This window comes from Anguilla anguilla, chromosome 9 (assembly GCF_013347855.1).
Source record: "Anguilla anguilla isolate fAngAng1 chromosome 9, fAngAng1.pri, whole genome shotgun sequence".
NCBI classification, from domain to species: Eukaryota; Metazoa; Chordata; class Actinopteri; order Anguilliformes; family Anguillidae; genus Anguilla; species Anguilla anguilla.
The window spans coordinates 51,302,352-51,320,855 of record NC_049209.1 but is presented as its reverse complement, the minus strand read 5'-3'; the positions used below and the strand labels follow the sequence as shown (position 1 = coordinate 51,320,855).

General features: G+C 46.5%; 1 protein-coding gene across 11 annotated transcripts in view; it reads left to right on the top strand.

Moving 5' to 3' along the window:
* fryb (furry homolog b (Drosophila)) overlaps positions 1-18,504 on the top strand; it is an 84,632-nt gene that overhangs the window by 33,948 nt on the left and 32,180 nt on the right. For all 11 annotated transcript variants that reach the window (XM_035433973.1, XM_035433971.1, XM_035433967.1 and 8 more), the window contains exons 7-22: positions 25-105; positions 2,744-2,912; positions 4,293-4,385; positions 4,959-5,057; positions 6,077-6,178; positions 7,730-7,833; positions 7,990-8,098; positions 9,856-9,942; positions 10,986-11,157; positions 11,570-11,702; positions 12,872-12,979; positions 14,634-14,871; positions 15,330-15,485; positions 16,125-16,211; positions 17,481-17,740; positions 18,201-18,390. In XM_035433973.1, the coding sequence (XP_035289864.1) occupies positions 25-105; positions 2,744-2,912; positions 4,293-4,385; positions 4,959-5,057; positions 6,077-6,178; positions 7,730-7,833; positions 7,990-8,098; positions 9,856-9,942; positions 10,986-11,157; positions 11,570-11,702; positions 12,872-12,979; positions 14,634-14,871; positions 15,330-15,485; positions 16,125-16,211; positions 17,481-17,740; positions 18,201-18,390 (2,188 nt within the window). The remainder of the gene's footprint in view (positions 1-24; positions 106-2,743; positions 2,913-4,292; positions 4,386-4,958; positions 5,058-6,076; positions 6,179-7,729; positions 7,834-7,989; positions 8,099-9,855; positions 9,943-10,985; positions 11,158-11,569; positions 11,703-12,871; positions 12,980-14,633; positions 14,872-15,329; positions 15,486-16,124; positions 16,212-17,480; positions 17,741-18,200; positions 18,391-18,504) is intronic.

Sequence of the window (18,504 nt, the reverse complement as noted above, 5' to 3'; positions counted from 1 at the left end):
AGGTGTGTCACGTTCCCCTCCCAGGTACCTCGGTCCCAACACTGGGAACATGCACATAGTGGCCGACCTGTACGCTGAAGTCGTTGGAGTCGTGGCTCAGTCCAGGTAAGGCCCAGCCCAGTCACAGTGGGGTTGCCATGTTGGGGAATCCACTTTATAGTGTAGCACCTAGCCGAGACACGGTGGGTTGCCATGTTTGGGATTTCCCTTTATTTGGTAAGTTTGCAGCAAAAAAATCTGACAGATCTCAGAGAGTCTTTAATGGAAATGTGTTTATTAAAAATACACCCCAGTCTCATGAAAGAATAATTGTTTTGAATATTAGTCAAAAAAACATTTCTTCCAAAATTAGTCAATAGTGACCTCTATCGTACTCTCACTGGTGTCTAAATTATTATTTTTACAAAGCATATGCCCCAGGTTTGATTAGGACAGGTGACAAAAGGGGGAAGATGATTTGTGCACAAAGAACTGGCAACCTTCATTCAACACATTAATAGAACACAAATTGACCAGAGGAAGCGCTCTGTGCCGTAGGAGCGGGAACACAGAGGGCCTGATGCATTTGGGCCAGGCGTTCCTCTCCAGAGCTCATTCTGCTCCGTAATAAGGATGCTGTCCAGCCAAATCAAATAAGCTGTAAAAAAATTAATTAAAAAAATTGCGGTCTCCTTGGCTTGGCTAACGACCCGCGCGGACGAGAGACAGGAAGTGAGATCACTGGCTGGGTTAAGACCTGCATCCACGGCAAACTAGGGATTAATACAGGGGCCCTGTTTACAGTACAAAATGGCTGCCTTTAAAAGAGAAGGAGAAATTCATGTTTCAGAGTTCATGGAAATGTTCATTGCAGCAAAGCAGTGCGTATTTAATGTAATGTGATATGGTGCAGTTAACATAATGAGCTCATGCAGGGTTGGCCCCTGATAGAGGGTGGAGGTCTGCCTGCTTAAGGAGACCATGGGGAGAGGCAGGAATGCTCGTACTGTGCGTCCAGCTCAGCGTCCAAGCATGTGCTAGGGCTAGCGCTGTTGCTATTGCTATTGCTACCTCTAGTGCTAGTGCTAGCGCTAGTGTTAGCACTAATGCTAGCATTAATACTAGTGCTAGTCTGGCCCTTTGTGCTAACAGTACAAACTGGAGGGAGGAAGGGAGAGACAGAGCAAGAATAAGAGAGAGAACACAGTACGGAGAGAGGGGGATAGAGAGAGGTGGAAGAGGGAGAGAGAGAATGAGAGAGAGAACACAGTGGGGAGTGCGAGATGTGTGGAAGAGAGGGGGGTGTGAAAGAGAGTGAGAGGGGGAGACAGAGGAAGAGAGAAAGAGAGAGAGAGAGACATTAAGTCACTTGAGGATAATAACTCAAGAAAGACTGCACTGCGCGGAGGACAAACAGCAGTTTCCTTTTTACCCTGCGACATTCTAGAATGTCAGGGGTGGAATGTGGCTGCCTCCATTACCTGTAGTTTACCTGGTGATTAACTGAACACTAAAAGCATGTTCCATGGGCAATATCCCCTCACCTGATGGTTCATCGGCAAAGCAATGCGAATGGGCAGGTGGTTGTCCTCACCAATTAAGATGTTTTCTCTACACTTAGCTGGTGAGTGTTGAAACAAAATCCAATTATTCTTTGGATCTTACTGCCTCCATTGCACGCAGTACGCCCTGTAGCTGGTTTTTCCTGTTAGCTTGAGGCCAGCTTACTCCATGGATTTTAATTCATATTCCTCCTTATAAAACAAGAAGCCATGTCAGCACTCAGCAGCTCGATTATATCTACTGCTTAGCTCAGCAGATAGAGTCTATATTTATGCATTTTAGTGATCAATAAATAATGGGACTTTTTAAAAAAGAAATGAACGGATAACGTTTCCAAAGAGAAGCAAAGGATTATTAATGTGAGATGAGCTTTGTTTGAAGGGATTCAATTATATATTTCCGTACACGGAGAGGTTTATTTGATAGTGCTTTCCTGATCTCGGGATATCAAAATGAATAAATAGACGAACATTTAAATACAAAAATGAACATTGAAGTAGGTGAACGGATGAAACAAATGGACGTCGGGCTTCTTCAGTTTTTAATCTGTATGTCTTCCCGTTGGTCTCTCACCCTCAAATCTGCCGAAATAATTTGTGACCTCGTAAAAAGATGAAATTAGTATTGACTGCAGGATCGTCCCGCTTTGGGTGCAGTGCCACACTTGACCAGCTTTAGGAGCGGAAAGTTATAATTCTGATGGACAATATTAATATCCTCACATCCATCACTGTGTATGTGTGTGTCAGATAACATTAATATGAGTTATGAAAGTTTAAATGAAGGGGCTAACGTTAGTGGTTGAGGTTCCCTGTGTCCTCCCCTCTAACCTGCTTTAACTGTACTGGTTACCAATTTCTGGTTCTATAGAGAACTATCTGTGACAGAATTTCATCGGTACCAGGTGAGGGTCCAGAACAGTAGCTATATTTGTCTGTATGTGTGTGTGTGTGTGTATGTGTGTGTACATGCACGCACGCACACACACACACACACATGCACACACACACACAAACACGCAAAGGCAAAACAACATACCCCACTTCCACAATACGGCTGGAAAATAGTATGTAGGATATTTTCTTTCATACTGCCCATCGCATACTGAACAGTACGCTTAGTGGACAGCGCATACTTTGAGCACGCGCTGGTTAGCAGGCTGACTGGGCCTCGGCCCCTGGTCTCTCTCTCTCCCCCGCAGGTTCCCGGCGGTGAAGAAGAAGTTCATGGCGGAGCTGAAGGACGTGCGGCACAAGGAGCAGACGCCCTACGTGGTGCAGAGCACCATCAGCCTCATCATGGGCGTCAAGTTCTTCCGCATCAAGATGTACCCCGTGGAGGACTTCGAGGCCTCCTTCCAGTTCATGCAGGTGACTCCACCCCACCCCGCCCTGCTCCACGGCCCTAGTGGCCCCGCCCTCCTAGTAGTCTCTCACTGATTATGACCAGCATCAGATTTCGGTGGAATCGTCTGGAAATCGCGCTGGAACGAAGCGGGCAGTTGAGAATCGGTCGCGGGAACAACGCACGCCTAACGCTGTAGGTCACGGACTCAGGGCCGGTTTAGACCAGAGCGAGGACTGACTTTGAGAGGGCGGCGTGAACATCAGCGTTGGGCCGGGAAAAGAATGATGGAACCCAGGCAAATCCAGATGAAACTAGAAGTTATTCTAAAAAAAAAAGTGATTTCTTTAGATGAGCTTTGAACTGTGTTGTTACTAGCTGTTTCTGTTGTGTGGTTAAACTGCTCATTTAAAGCCAGTTGTTTATACTGGAAAATCTTGACTTTTTTTGTCTTGGTTTGGTTGGTACAGGAACTTATCCCATTATGTGAATGTGCAAAAATGTTTGATTCGCTGTACTGCAGAAAATATGCGCAAAGATTTTTTCAAGTCAAGCTTGCTAGCTGGCGAACAACCTTTGTTTTGTTGCTTTGCTAAACAATGTATGTTAAGCCAGACATCTATACCATCTGTTCCTTTTCTTAGAAAAGAACGCACACACACACACACATATATAACGTGTGCATAGAACAGAGATCGGCTAAAAAATTTCTAAAATCACCATGTGATCTGACAATGCGAAACATTCTCGGCAGCTTAATACACCAATGAGCTGAATTCTGCCCTGGGTCATGATTTTTTCACAAATACAGTCTGAGAATGTTCTACAACTGCTGCTGATGATAAGGAGTATTAAGATTTTGGTTGTCTGCAGATTTAAATACTCCGATGTTACATAAATTATGATTTAGTGGGATATGCTTGGACTCGATCAACATTTGTGCCGGAATTTGACTCATGATTAAATCTAATATTTTTTTTCACTTATACGGTATAGTGAGTCCAGCAGGTCCCTAAATTAACCTGCCTGTTGTTTGTAAGGAATACAAATACATTTAATTCTTAAATCCACCTACAACTTAGATCCTAGACCTCCCTCTTGCACCTACTATGGTACTCAAAGTTATGGTTATGGTGTAGTTTTGTATATAAACACTCACTATCAGTTGTGACACTGATAATTTGGTGTCATCTTGGTTGTTTGCCTTGCCTCTCTTATGTTGATTGAATCCAGGCCAACCCTAAGAACTAATTTTGAATGAAACCAGGCCAAATTGAAAAACTAATGTTGATTGAATCCAGGCCAAAGTCAAGGACTAATTTTGGCTCCAGTGAATCAGTGTCAGGGTGGTGTGATCTTGTTTTGCACAGAGTGACTCTGCTGTTCTTTTTTTTTTTTGCTTTCAGGAATGTGCCCAGTATTTTCTGGAGGTCAAAGACAAGGACATTAAGCACTCTCTGGCCGGGCTGTTTGTGGAGATCCTAGTTCCAGTAGCAGCGGTGAGTCATGTTTGTTTGATCCTTACGTCCGTCTGTCTTTCTCAGGTACGCTGTTTTTTTTACGAGGGTTAAACAATGTACAGTAACAGGTAAAGGATGTTTGCCTCATCAGCTCATAAATGCCACTCACAAGGAAACTGAAAACAGTATGATGTCATTCCTCGCCCTTTGGGCCAATATCACTTGGAGCTGGTGGAGAGACACAAAAACATGGTTCACACAGAATGTACAAACAGTCTCAATGTACAGCATACATTTAAATATGTATTTGTGGCCTTCACATTTAACATATATTACTGAAACCCAGGGTTGAGATCCGGTGTTGAGCCCCAGTGTTCAGAACTGGTGTTGAGTGTTGAGCTCCTGTGTTTAGCCCCTATAATGATCCTATGTGTTGAGGCTGTGTGTTGAGCTCCTGTGTTGAGTCTGTGTAGAGCTCCTGTGTTGAGTCTCTGTGTTGAGCTCCTGTGTTGCAGCTGTGTGTTGAGCTCCTGTATTGAGTCTGTGTGTTGAGCTCCTGTGCTCAGTCTATGTGTTAAGTTCCCGTGTTGATTGGTTCCTGTGTACCTCCAGGCGGTGAAGAACGAGGTGAACGTGCCCTGTCTGAGGAACTTTGTGGAGACCTTGTATGACACCACTCTGGACCTGTCCTCCAGGAAGAAGCACTCTCTGGTGAGTCATCATCTCTGGGGTGCGCCTCTTTTATTTAGGTTCAGTTCCTGAGGTTTTTTTTCACCTTATTTTATCCTGGTTTGTTCGGGACAGTTTGATTGGTGAAGTTCTGGGACATGAAAATAAATTTAATTTCTGCAACAAGTTTGGGAGAATGGAGAAGGGCGTCCACTCTCCTTCGAAAAATGCTGTACCAGGCCACTGCTATATGGAAGATTGGCAGGGAATGGGAGTTTTTAGCATCTCTCTACCATAGAAGTGGAGGTTAAACTAGGTCACTGACTCAGTGACATCGTCTAGTCCTCAGTCCCCCTCCTTTGGTCAAACAATGAGAGAGCTGTAAAGTTTTACTGCAGACCCTTCCTGTATGTGTAGTTCCTGGTTGTTAAGTGATATTTACTTTGAAGGAATGTTTTAAAGAAATGTCTAAATTCACCGGTTAGGGGAATGAGGACACTGGAATGCCATGTGGTTTCAAAAATGTGCTTTACAAATATATTTAAAGTGGTTAGCTAAATATGTGGGTTTTTAGAACTTGGTGCATTGAATCATGATGCATTTAAAGCATTATTATCACTTGTACAGGAAAGGGAGCTGATTTATTTTTTTCATCATGATTGTTTAGTTGATGAATGGTTTAGATGATTATGATTTTTGTCATTGTAATCGTAGAATACATCAATGGTATTAAACAAGGTTCACAACTTTCTTCAAAGGGATGAAAAATAATCCAGAATCTCTCCAACCCAGCAGAGTTTTTAAGGTGGAAATTAGAACAAGGAGTATAATGCACTACAAAGTATACTAACACTGCACCCTGTACACACAGGGCTGGGACTAGCAGTTATGTTGACATTACGTTTGAATCACCCAATGAAGTCATCGTTTGTTGGTGCAGGAGGTTGTGGTGGGTAGATGAATAAACTGTGGTGAGATCTGGAATGAGGAAGTGAAGATGGGTTGTTTACTTATCTCTCTCTCTCTCTCTCTCTCTCTCTATGTCTCTCTGTCTCTCTCAGGCTCTGTATCCGTTGGTGACGTGCCTGCTTTGCGTCACCCAGAAGCAGCTGTTCCTCAACAGGTGGCACGTCTTCCTCAACAACTGCCTCTCCAACCTAAAGGTAACTGCAATTACCCCCCCATGTGAATGAAACGAAGCACAGCACAACAGTGACAGAGATTATCCCCCATGTGAATGAAACTAATCACAGCACGACAGTGTCTAAGATTATTCCCCATGTTAAGGAAACAATTAACAGCACAACAGTGTCTGAGACGATCCCCATGTGAACGATGTGAAGAGTAGTAGCACAACACGCTTAGGGAAGGCAGCAGAAAATTGATTTTAAAATGGAGAAAGGGAGAATCAGGGGCTCCTTGTCCTCTTTTTTGTGCGCTAATGTGCAGACCCAGCTTATCTCTTTTTGACTATTTAATTCATTTGTTTACCAATACTGCATTGAGATTTTGTCTCTTTCTCACACATCGAAGGCAGTCTAATACGTCTTATATTGTTGTGTTTTTGGAGTTCAGTGGCACTGTGTGATCTGCTGGTAGGAAAAGCTGTGGTGTCGCCCTGGAATTCCCCTGGGGGATTGTACAGGGTCGTGACCCCATGACCTTTGAACCCATTGAAGTGCACAGCTTGTAGAGATGATAAAGCTGGCCGCTGTGTGCTGGTCGCTTGCGAAACGTCTGCATGAACGTGGCGGTTGACCTGCCACGGGTTTGGATCGGCCTACGGGCACACGATTCCGGAATGCTGAGTTGTAGAATTCCAGAATGTCGAGCGGAATCCTGCTTCTGTTTCAGTATTGTGCTATTCTCGCTAATATATTTTATTTATTTATTAACGTATGTTCAGTTCGAGTCCATTTCAACAAGGGATGATGGATGCTGATTCTGTTCTCAGGGTCTGGTCAAAGCACTGACTTCCATTCAAGGTCATGACCTCTGAACCCAGATGAACCCATCTATAACAGCACACCAAAAACCTTGTCAGAGACTGAGGGAGATGTGAAGAGCAGGGGTGATGGTATTGCCGCAGTTGGCAGGAGGCGCCCCCCCCCCTCCGCACCCCCCCCCCCCCCCCCAACAGAGTACATTGGCATCTGAAACATTCTGTTCTCTTCCTGCGTTTTGTCGCGTCTGAGAGGGGGAGGGGGAGCAGGGGGCAGAGAGGGAGGGAGCGTTACTGTCTCTCTGAACACGATGTGCTCGCTGACAGAATGCTGACTAACTGACTACACGCTTGTGGGGGTCATTCATGTTCTGCAGTATAATTTTCTCAGTGTCATGGGTTATTTTCTATAGTATGAACAGTCTCAGTGTACTACTTTATGTTATTCAGTATGATAGTCTCAGTGTAATAGTTTTTGTTCCATAGTATAATCATCTGAGTGTCTTTTACAAGAGAGATCCTGCAAGAAATTCAGACAGTACAATTGTAATGAATGCTTGAGGGTCATTATGAGAAGTACTCAATATTTACAGTGTCTGTCCATCTATGACACCCCCCACGCTCCCCGCCACCCCCCCCCCCCCCCCCCATGCTGCTGGCACAATAATTGCCACTCTTTTGGAACGTACCTGCCTACCTCTGTCATCTCTGTGTCTCCAGGGGGCTGCTGGGTAAAATAACCAGAGCTTTTTTTTTTTTTTTTTTCTTCCAGAACAAAGATCCCAAAATGGCCAGAGTGGCGCTGGAGTCCCTGTACCGCCTCCTGTGGGTCTACATGATCCGGATCAAATGTGAGAGCAACACTGGAACCCAGAGGTAAGGGGGGGGGGGGGGTCGTGGGGGGGCAGGGGTGGCAGGTCATCCAGCACCCTGCTGCAGGCACCTGGGGTGAATACTTTATCCGAAATACCTTTGGACAGTTTGATTTGGAAACGGGGGGGTTCATCTTTGTGTGTGTGTGTTCCCCCACAGCCGCCTCAACACCATCATCACCACCCTGTTCCCCAAGGGGTCCCGCAGCGTGGTGCCCCGAGACATGCCCCTCAACATCTTCGTCAAGATCATCCAGTTCATCGCACAGGTACTGGCACGCTCAGCACAGTCCCCTAACACAGAGATGATCCAGTTCATTGCACAGGTACTGTACGCACAGGGGAAACCCTGCATAGCTCAGCTCAGCACAGTCCCCTAACACAGAGATGATCCAGTTCATCGCACAGGTACTGGCATGGCTCAGCACAGTCCCCTAAAACAGAGATGATCCAGTTCATCGCACAGGTACTGGCACGGTTCAGCACAGTCCCCTAACACAGAGATGATCCAGTTCATCGCACAGGTACTGGCACGGCTCAGCACAGTCCCCTAACACAGAGATGATCCAGTTCATCGCACAGGTACTGTACGCACAGGGGGAATCCCTGCAGAACACAGACAATTCCTGAATATGGCAACTCTAATACTCACAGGGAAAGGCCAGCACATCTTTGCACAATCCCCTTACACAAAGCCTACATGTGCAGAAATCCTGCAGCCAATATGGAGTTAATGTCATGTAGTAATGCGAGTTCTCACACAGTGCCCTGTTATTATAACATTAGTTTAATTTACTTAATAAATCCTCACCCCTCGAACGCACATAGAATTGCAATTGTCATTTTACAGGACGGCCTACCTTTCATTCAGTCATTTAAATCAGTCTGTCCTTCCCTAAGGCTCACAGTTAAACCGTCGCAGGTGCTTGTTTTCCTCCTGAGCTCAGAGTTGAGCAATCGCCAGGAGGAACCTGCCAAAACACTTCCGTGAACAAAAGGCCAGCGCTCGCTGTATAATTATCAAAGTCGTGGTTAAGAGTTGAATCCAGGCCATTGTGTTCCCTCCCTGCTGCCTTTTGAGTGGCGGATGTTGTTCACGAAACATTCACACTCTGCGCTGGTCTCCTCGTAAAACCTCCTTAGAGTTCAATCAGCTCAGTGAATCCTTGTCTCTCTAATGGCTGCTTGTCTGTGCCCGGTTCCTTCGCTCGCTCTCCGGCAACCACTGGACTGCAGAACTGCACCACAGCTGGAACAGCTAAGCCTTATTTCACGGAGCTGGGTAGCTGTTCCAGTTGTAATGCAGTTCTGTGGTCTAGGGGTTTTAACCTGATGTTGTACCTCCAGCTAAACACACTGCAATTTACCCATAGATTCCCACACACTAAATAGACCTATGTAACAACATTCACTCACGTACCCCCAGCAAAGTGGACACACACGTCATTTGTCATACTTATATTATAATATGCAGTTGGATTAGCATCGATGTGTTTGAGAAATTCCAGGAAGTAACTTTAGATCAGGGCTGCCCAATCCTGTTCCTGGGGATATATAGTCCAGTAGCTTTCCACTCCAACCCTTACTTGGCTCACCTGATTCTACTAATTAGCAGCTCAACAGGATCTCTTGCCATTGAATGAGTTGTGCTTTGTTAGGGTTGGATTGAACACCTACAGGACAGTAAATCCCCAGGAACAGGGTTTGGGTAGCCCTGCTCTAGCTGTTGAATGACATGTCCCTTGTTAGGTTTGGATTAAAAAGCTACAGAAAGGTAAATCTGCAGGAACGTGACTGGGCAGCCCTGCTTTAGATCTCAAATATCACTAACCATCACATGTCCAATACATAGTGTATGTTTTCCAATAACAGTGAGTGCCGCATGTCTATTACACAGTATGTGTTCTGAAATATCACTGACCGTCAGGTGTTGAATTTCACTCTTGCACAGAAAGTGACATCTGATCTCCTTGTCACCCGATCCCCTAGTGTTTTCTTATCAATTGTTTTGTTTGTGCCCTTGCAGGAAAGACTGGATTTTGCAATGAAAGAGATCCTCTTTGACCTGCTGTCTGTAGGAAAGCCAGCAAAAGCCTTCAGTCTTAATCCAGAGGTGAGGTGAATTTTCTTATCCAAGGTTTTTTTTTATTACTGCCCTGTTTCCTTGTCTTAATGTAGAAATAAAACTCATAAATATTACTCAGAAATACTATTCAGCTGTACACATTTGTTTAAAGGGACCCAGCGATCATGCTATTACAGCTGTTTTGCTTGGAAGACTCTCGCCCAAAATTGTAAAACTCTCTTTACATGGAGAAGGTGTGAAGCCCGTTCTTCCAAGATTCTGTCATTTTCTAAGAAAGAGGAAGTGAAGTCCAAAAAAACATGAGCTGTTGTTCCTGTAGTAAGACAATAAGGTTTTGGAATTGTGCAAGAAAACCACAAGGAACAAGGGTGACGTGCAATACAATCTGATTGGAGTTCCATGGAGGTTGCGCCCAGGAATATACAATATTTATTTTCCGTTTATTGGAGTGGCGTTGAGATAAGGGAGGCTTGGTCATGATAACAGAAGCCAGCCAATACAACACAACGCTTTTCTGTTCAAGAGCAAACAATGAAACGGCACAGCAATGAAAAAGACACAAGAGAATATGAATTAATTTCCTGAATTTAACTGGGGTTGTTCCTTACCCTGGCTTGGATCTTGAATCAGGATTGAGGACAGGTTTGGAGCCTTACTGAAGAAGGGTGGCTACCTTGTTCAGAGTCACCTTTTATTACAGAGCATTAATTTGTCTGTTATTGTATCATTTTATTTATTTATTTATTTATTTATTCATCAATTATCTATACCCACTTATTCCTGGTCAGGGTCACAGAGGGTGCTAGAACCTATCCCAGCATGCATCCTGGAGCATATCCCAGCATGCATTGGGCAAGAGGCAGGAATACACCCTGGACAGGCTGCCAATCTAATGCAGGGCGCAGACACCATTCTATTCATTCATATATTTATTTGTTTTGCGGCCATCTTGGGCAGATCTCCCTTTGTGTTAGACATACTGTATCTTGGCGGGATTCTCAGTTGAATGCGTGTGCGAGTGAACGCGGCGAGCGTGACTTGGCGGTTAACGGCGATCGTTGCTCTCGCAGAGGATGAACATCGGCCTGCGGGCCTTCCTGGTCATCGCGGACAACCTGCAGCAGAAGGACGGGGAGCCGCCCATGCCCAACACGGGCGCCACACTGCCTTCTGGGAACACGCTGAAGAAGAAGAGGACCTTCCTCAGCAAGACGCTGACCGAGGAGGAGGCCAAGCTCATCGGTGAGTCTCCGGACCTGGGGCCCCGGCCCCAGTGTTCTGGGGTGTGGTGTACTGAAGTGAGTGATGATTGGCTAGGTGAGGTTGTTCTATAGAACAGAAAGGTTGGTGATTGGCTGGGTGGGCTTGTTCTGTTGATTAGGTGAAGGAAGGAGGCGACTTTCTGAGTTTTCAAAGTGGGATAGCCCTGCCCATAGGTCATCAAAATCCAATCAGGGTTCTCTGTATTTATTCAGTGTGCTGACTGGATGTAATCATTGACTAGCTTTCCTTTGTTTCCTGTTTGTCTCTGAATCTCTCCTTTAAAGCAGCAGGTCTGTTTTTATCTCTTAGATTAGTAAATGAAGTGTAGAGTTAAATCTCGTCTAATGGATCCTCTCAGTTAGGTCTGTAATGCTGTTCTTTCCCCACACAGGTATGGCCCTGTACTACTCACAGGTGCGGAAGGCCTTGGACCACATCCTCAGACACCTGGACAAGGAGGTGGGCCGCTGCATGATGAAGACCAGCCTGCAGATGCTGAACAAGGAGCCGGAGGACATGATCACGTGGGTGGACTTTCACACCACTTATACATGTGCATCCAGAATCATTACATCACCCCTTTAAGGTGTGAGGTCACACATATGTGATTGGAACGCTCTTAACTGTACATTCCAATGCTGATGTAACAATCGCTACTGGCAATTGAAAGCAATGGAGTTCTAGAACATGATCACGTGGGTGGACCTTTATACATGCTCCAGCATTATAGCATTAGCAGGGCTGGTACAGGCACCAACATTGGGAAAACAAATATTATCGTATTTGTATTGGGTGGCACTGTTAGTGTTCCCCCAAAAAATCCTGAAGAAAATTTCTTGTTTTTTGCCACATACCCATACCCTCCCGCCCCCCTCCCCAAAGTTGAAAATTTACATCCTTGGGTACAGGTCTGAGAAAAGTATGTTGATAAATTCAGTCATATAAATAATAATAATGAATGAACTGTGGGTGGATGTACCCCAAATGCTCACCATCACCACTAGTCCCCCACCTCAGGCCTTGGTCAAAAGTATTTGAATGGCCGGCGACCCTTCAGTTAAAAAGCCGCTCAGAAAATTAGCATCTGAATATTGTTTGAAAGTAGATATATATTTTCTAAATGGTCATTAATCATGATGAATTTTACTTGTGTCTAAAAATGTTTCACATGATTATTTGACCCAGGTCTGTCCCATTCTGAGCTGCTTGGAGCAATTTAGAATTAAAAGAAAATATTATCAGCTGTATTGATTACACAAATATTTAATTATAAAGTTACATTTTCGCTGTCTCTCTCCCTCCCACAGAAAACAATTTAAGAACTATAAATAGCACTTGAGAGAGATATGGAAGCGTTTCTCATTTTCAAACCTGTGACTCATCACACAAAAAAAATACTTAAGCAGAGATGGTTTGCCAAGATTAGAGAGTTGAACGACACTATAAATCACATACAAGATGAAAATAACTAAATCACATACAAGATGACTCCTGTCAGCGCATGGATTTATTGGCAGGGAAGCAGTTTTTCATTAAATCAGTCTTGCAATGCTCTGCTTACTCACCAAGCCAGACATTCTGAAGATTTTTTTCTGAAAACTGGCCTGTCAGGTCTGATTGTGCTTGGTGCTATCTGGGCCTTCACTGAGTGTGAAACGGAATGTCTTCTGTCCCCCTCTCTCTCTCGGGACAGGGGCGAGAGGAAGCCGAAGATCGATCTCTTCAGGACGTGTGTGGCTGCTATCCCTCGGATCCTACCGGACGGCATGTCCAAACTGGAACTGATCGATCTGCTGTCACGGTGAGTGTCTTTTGGCACCCCCTCACTGTTTGTCACTTCTGTAACAATGCTATAAGAGTGTTATAACACCACCCTAATCACTGTATAACCATTATATAACATGGTTATAACACCATCATGATCACTGTATATCACTTCTATAACACGGCTATAACACCACCGTGATCACTGTATACCACTTCTATAACAGTGTTATAACACCACCCTGGTCAATCTCGCTGTATAGCACATCTATAAGACTGTATATCACTTCTATAACAGTGTTATAACACACCCCCCATTCACTGTACAACCATTCTATAACACTGCTATAACACCACCCTGGTCAATCTCGCTGTATAGCACATCTATAAGACTGTATATCACTTCTATAACAGTGTTATAACACACCCCTACTCACAGTATAACCATTCTATAAGACTGTTATAAAACCACTCTGCTCAATTCATTGCATTAGAGCACCCCTTTAGCAGAGGGAGTCAGACTGTGTGTAACCTAACCTGGGGGGGGGCTAATTGGGTGTTATACTCCGCGGTTAGAGAACCCTTTGCCTTCGCTGTTTAACAGCTTGACTGCGTGTTTTGTGAGGGAGTTAAGGGTCTGGAGTGTCCCGCAGAACCTTGGTGAACCTGTGCGGGCGTTTGACGGGGGGGGGACAGGCGGTTTGTGACAGAGCCCCAGCCCGCGAGCAGACGCGGCGTCTCCGCAGCGACGCCCGTGTGAAAAGGCTCAGACTGTTCTTGCGGGACATGCCAGCTCCGAGCGGAGCGGAGATCTGCAGGATGATTGCGGGGTGTTCAGCTTATGTGGGAAAATTGCATGTTTCTCATAAAAGTGTGACAGGGGGACTGTAGTGGGTTGCGGTGCAGCTGACAAGTGTTCATGTTCTCTAGCCGGGAATATGAGTCACTTCCCTAATGTGAGTGGCAGCCTATCACAGCAAGAACTAAAGGCCTGGGTTTCCATTACATCCACACAGCGTATGTTTGAATGTGTGTGTGTGTGTGTGTGTGCAATAGAGATGCAAATGTCTAACCTGCATTTTGTTTGCTTTATCCCTACTGGTATGCTTTCTGCTACTCAAGTGAAGGACATCAGACAGCAACTGAAAAATATTCGGGCCCTTATGATGTATTTTATAAATGTGGACCTAAATAAAGAATTAAAATGTGTGTGTCTGAGGGTGTGTGTGTGTGCGCTCCCATGCATGTTTGTGTATGTGTGTGTCTGTGCACACTGTACACATGTATGTGTGTATGTGCGTGTGTCCAAGTGTGTGTGTGTGCGCATGTGCGTGTACACGTGTATGTGCGTGTGTGTACACGTGTATATCCGTGTACACGTGTTCATATGTACACGTGTTCATGTGTGTGTGTGTGTGTGCGTGTATGTGCGTGTACACGTGTTCATGTGTGTGTGTGTGTGTGCGTGTATGTGCGTGTACACGTGTTCATGTGTGTGTGTGCGTGTATGTGCGTGTACACGTGTTCATGTGTGTGTGTGTGTGTGTGCGTGTATGTGCGTGTACACGTGTTCATGTGTGTGTGTGTGTGTGCGCGTGTATGTGTGTGTGTGTACACGTGTTCGTGTGTGTGTGTGTGCGTGTATGTGCGTGTACACGTGTTCATGCCTGTGCACCCGTGTGTCCCCCCAGCCTGACGATCCACATGGACGACGAGCTGCGTCTGATCGCGCAGAACTCGCTGCAGAGCCTGCTGGTGGACCTGTGGGACTGGCGGGAGGACGTCCTGTTCGGCTTCACCAGCTTCCTGCTGCGGGAGGGGCAGGACACGCACCCCGGCCTGCTGGACTCCGCCCTCCGCCTCCTCCTGCAGCTGCTCACGCAGTGGAGGCTGACCCTGCAGGGCACCACCAAGAGCCGCTCCCACGAGGTACGCTTACGACGCGTTATGACAGGGTTCCCGCTACTCTGTAGCAAAGAGCAGCTCTCACGAGGTACACTTATAATGCCTTTTAACCACGTTCTCACTGCACTGTAGCACAGAGCCCCACCAAGAGCCGCTCCCACGAGGTACGCTTGTAACGCATCATGACAGGGTTCCCGCTACTCTGTAGCAAAGAGCAGCTCTCACGAGGTACACTTATAATGCCTTTTAACTACGTTCCCAATGCTCTGTAGCACAGAGCACCACCAAGAGCCGTTCTCACGAGGTAAGCTTATGACGCGTTATAACCACCTTCCCGATACTTTGTAGCACTTAGCCTTACCAAGAGCCGCTCTCACAAGGTATGTTATTAACGCATTATAACAGCGTTCCCGCTACATTACCATGAACCACAGACCCGAAAGCGGGACTCACACACACACACACGCATGTTCCCCCTGCAGCGGATGTCTCCCGAGCGCAGTCACTGCGCAGTCCTGCACGCCGTGGAGGGCCTGGCTCTGGTCCTGCTCTGCTCCTGCCTGCCCACCACCCGCAAGCTGGCCGTCGCCATTCTGCGGGAGATCCGCCTCCTCTTCACCGCCATCGGGCAGCCCGAGGTGAGCGGGGGAACGGGAGGGGAACGGGGGAGGGGGGAGTTTGGGGTTTAGCTGTGTGTCTGCCCCAAATGGTTGGTATGTGTGTGTAGGTCAGTGTTAGCGCTGTAACAGTACAGACGGTTGGTGTTTTTCTGGCTCTGACAGTACAGACGGTTGGTGTTTGTCTGTATTTCTGTGTCTAGCTGTAACAGTACAGATGGTTGGTGTGTGTCTGTAGGTGTGTGTCTGTAGGTCAGTGCCTGGCTGTGACAGTACAGATGGTTGGTGTGTGTCTGTAGGTCTGTGTCTGGCTGTGACAGTACAGATGGTTGGTGTGTGTCTGTAGGTGTGTGTCTGTAGGTCAGTGCCGGGTTCTGACAGTACAGACGGGTAGTGTGTGTCTGTAGGTGTGTGTCTGTAGGTCAGTGCCTGGCTCTGACAGTACAGACGGGTAGTGTTTTTCTGGCTCTGACAGTACAGACGGTTGGCGTTTGTCTGTAGGTCAGTGCCGGGTTCTGACAATACAGACGGGTAGTGTGTGTCTGTAGGTGTGTGTCTGTAGGTCAGTGCCTGGCTCTGACAGTACAGACGGGTAGTGTGTGTCTGTAGGTGTGTGTCTGTGGGTCTGTATCTGGCTCTGACAGCAGTTTCTCCCTGCAGGATGATGATAAGCCCATGATTGAGGTGATGGATCAGCTGAGCTCTGCTGTTCTGGAGAGCTTCGTACACGTGGCCGTCTCTGACACGGTGAGTGTGTGCGTGTGTGTGTGTGTGTGTGTGTGCACGCGTGTGTGCATGTGCACTTTGTTACTCTGTCTACTGTCTTTATAAATGTTTTTGAATCAGAGGGTAAATTAAACAGGGAACGATATTCAGCGTGACTGTGCAAACTCATTCACTGACAGGTCTGCACGGTTATTTCACAACCATTGGTCTCCTTATCGCCAGAGATCAAAGGGTGGCTCGTTTGGTCATTTATACTAGCATTACTTTGTGTGCTGGGCAGTGTTCATATTCAGACCACAAAATCTCCTCACACTGTCAGCCAGAATGTGCAAAATTATTCCTTAGTCACATGATAAATGAGATCCCAAAATAATTCATGACTGAAGAGCGATAGGAGGAGAGAGAAGTGGTGGAATTAGGTTGGGAATGAAAGAAAAAGAGAGGCTTTGAAATGGAAGGATAAGAGGGTGAATTATGGTCAGCGTGCGTGCCGCATAGTTGTGGTCGAAGGCCGGTTTTCACCAGGCTTCTGGAATGAAGAAATGCTACAGGCGCAAGGCCAAGCATTTCTGACCTTAAAACCACGTACCTTTCGAAATGGCTGGACCAGACTTATGCGTCTGTGTGTCTCTAAACCGGCTTTGCGGGCGTCAGCAAAGATGCAGCCGTTTCTTTGCTAAACCTTTGAAGAGCAGGTTTTTTTAGAATGCTTTTTCAAAATTTCAGGTCAGTGTTCTAGAACTCTGTTGCCTTCAGTTGCCAGTAGCAATTTTTACGTGAGCATTACAATGTTCAGTTGAGAAATTAGGTCATTACGTTTCTAATTTCAGTCAGGAAATTTCCAAATTAATTAGCTCAATCGACATTTGCATACACACCAGCTACAGCCACAGACTGCAAGTGCATCCTAAAGATTTTACTGTGCTCAAGTACAGGAGTGAACCAGTGTAGTTTATAGAGCTGTAAGAAAACTAAAAAATGTAAATGGTTAGAACAAAATCCCGGAAACAGAGCAGCGCTCAAAGACCAGATTCGCATACTACTGACATGGACTGATGTGTAGTTTATAGAGCTGTCAGAAAACTATTAACTAAGGTAACTGGTTGGAACAAAAACTCGGACACAGATTAGCTCTCCAGGACCGGAGTTGCACCAATTTGACATGAACTGATAGGTAGTCTATAGAGTTGTCAGAAAACTAAAACTAAGGTGACTGGTTGGAACGAAAACCCGGATGCCGACTGGTGCTCCAGGTCCTGGACTGATTGGCGGTTCTCTTGCCCCTCCCAGGCGACACTGCCCCTCGGGCACCACGTGGACCTGCAGTGGCTGGTGGAGTGGAGCGCCAAGCTGGTCAACAGCCACTACGACGTGAAGAGCCCCTCCCACGTGTGGATCTTCGCCCAATCGGTGAAGGACCCCTGGGTGCTGTGCCTGTACAGCTTCCTGCGGCAGGAGAACCTGCCCAAGCACTGCCCCACCGCGCTCAGCTACGCCTGGCCCTACGCCTTCACCCGCCTGCAGCTGCTCATGCCCCTGGTGGACCCCAAGTGAGCGCCCACCACACCCCCGTCACCCCAAATGTTACCCCTGTGACCGAGCTGCGCGTCTAAGCTCAGGACATGCGCGGTGCCGGGTTCAAAGGTGCTGTCAAACTAAAACTTTGGACACAGAAGGCATGGTTTTTTGGGCAAACTTATCTGGTTTGCCATGTTTACATCTTTGGTTGTATCTTTAGTTTAGTTGCCTCTTTAATTGGTTTGAATACCATATTAAAAAAGTGCTATTGTTGTTATTATTGTCCTTGTTCTTCTTCTTCTGATGTAATTTCATTAGTTTCTACATTGAGGGCACATATCTTTGAGTGTGCAGGCTGTCTATGATTGTGCTAAATCCCCTGTTGGTGTTTTGCATTTCATTTGAACAGTAACTCGGTGTGTTTTGTTTGGCCAGCAACCCGATGTTTTTCGTTTGGAAAGTAACCGGATGTGTTTTTTTTTTTTTGGACAGTAACCCGGCGAACGCCAAGAAGACGAGCACGGCAGGCACGTGGGACGGGTACGTGACCCTGTGGAGGAACTACCTGATCCTCTGTTTCGGCGTGGCCAAACCCAGCATCATGAGCTCCGGCCACCTGAGGGCGTCCACGCCCGAAATCACCGCCACCACCCCCGACGGCAGCGTCAGCTACGACAACAAGGTCTCCGCCCGCCCGCCCGCCCGCCCCCTCCCTCGCCCCCCTGAGCCCCCCCCGAGCCCCCCTGAGACCCACCCCCTGTCACCCATCCCACTGTAGGCGGGTTGGTTTTTGTTG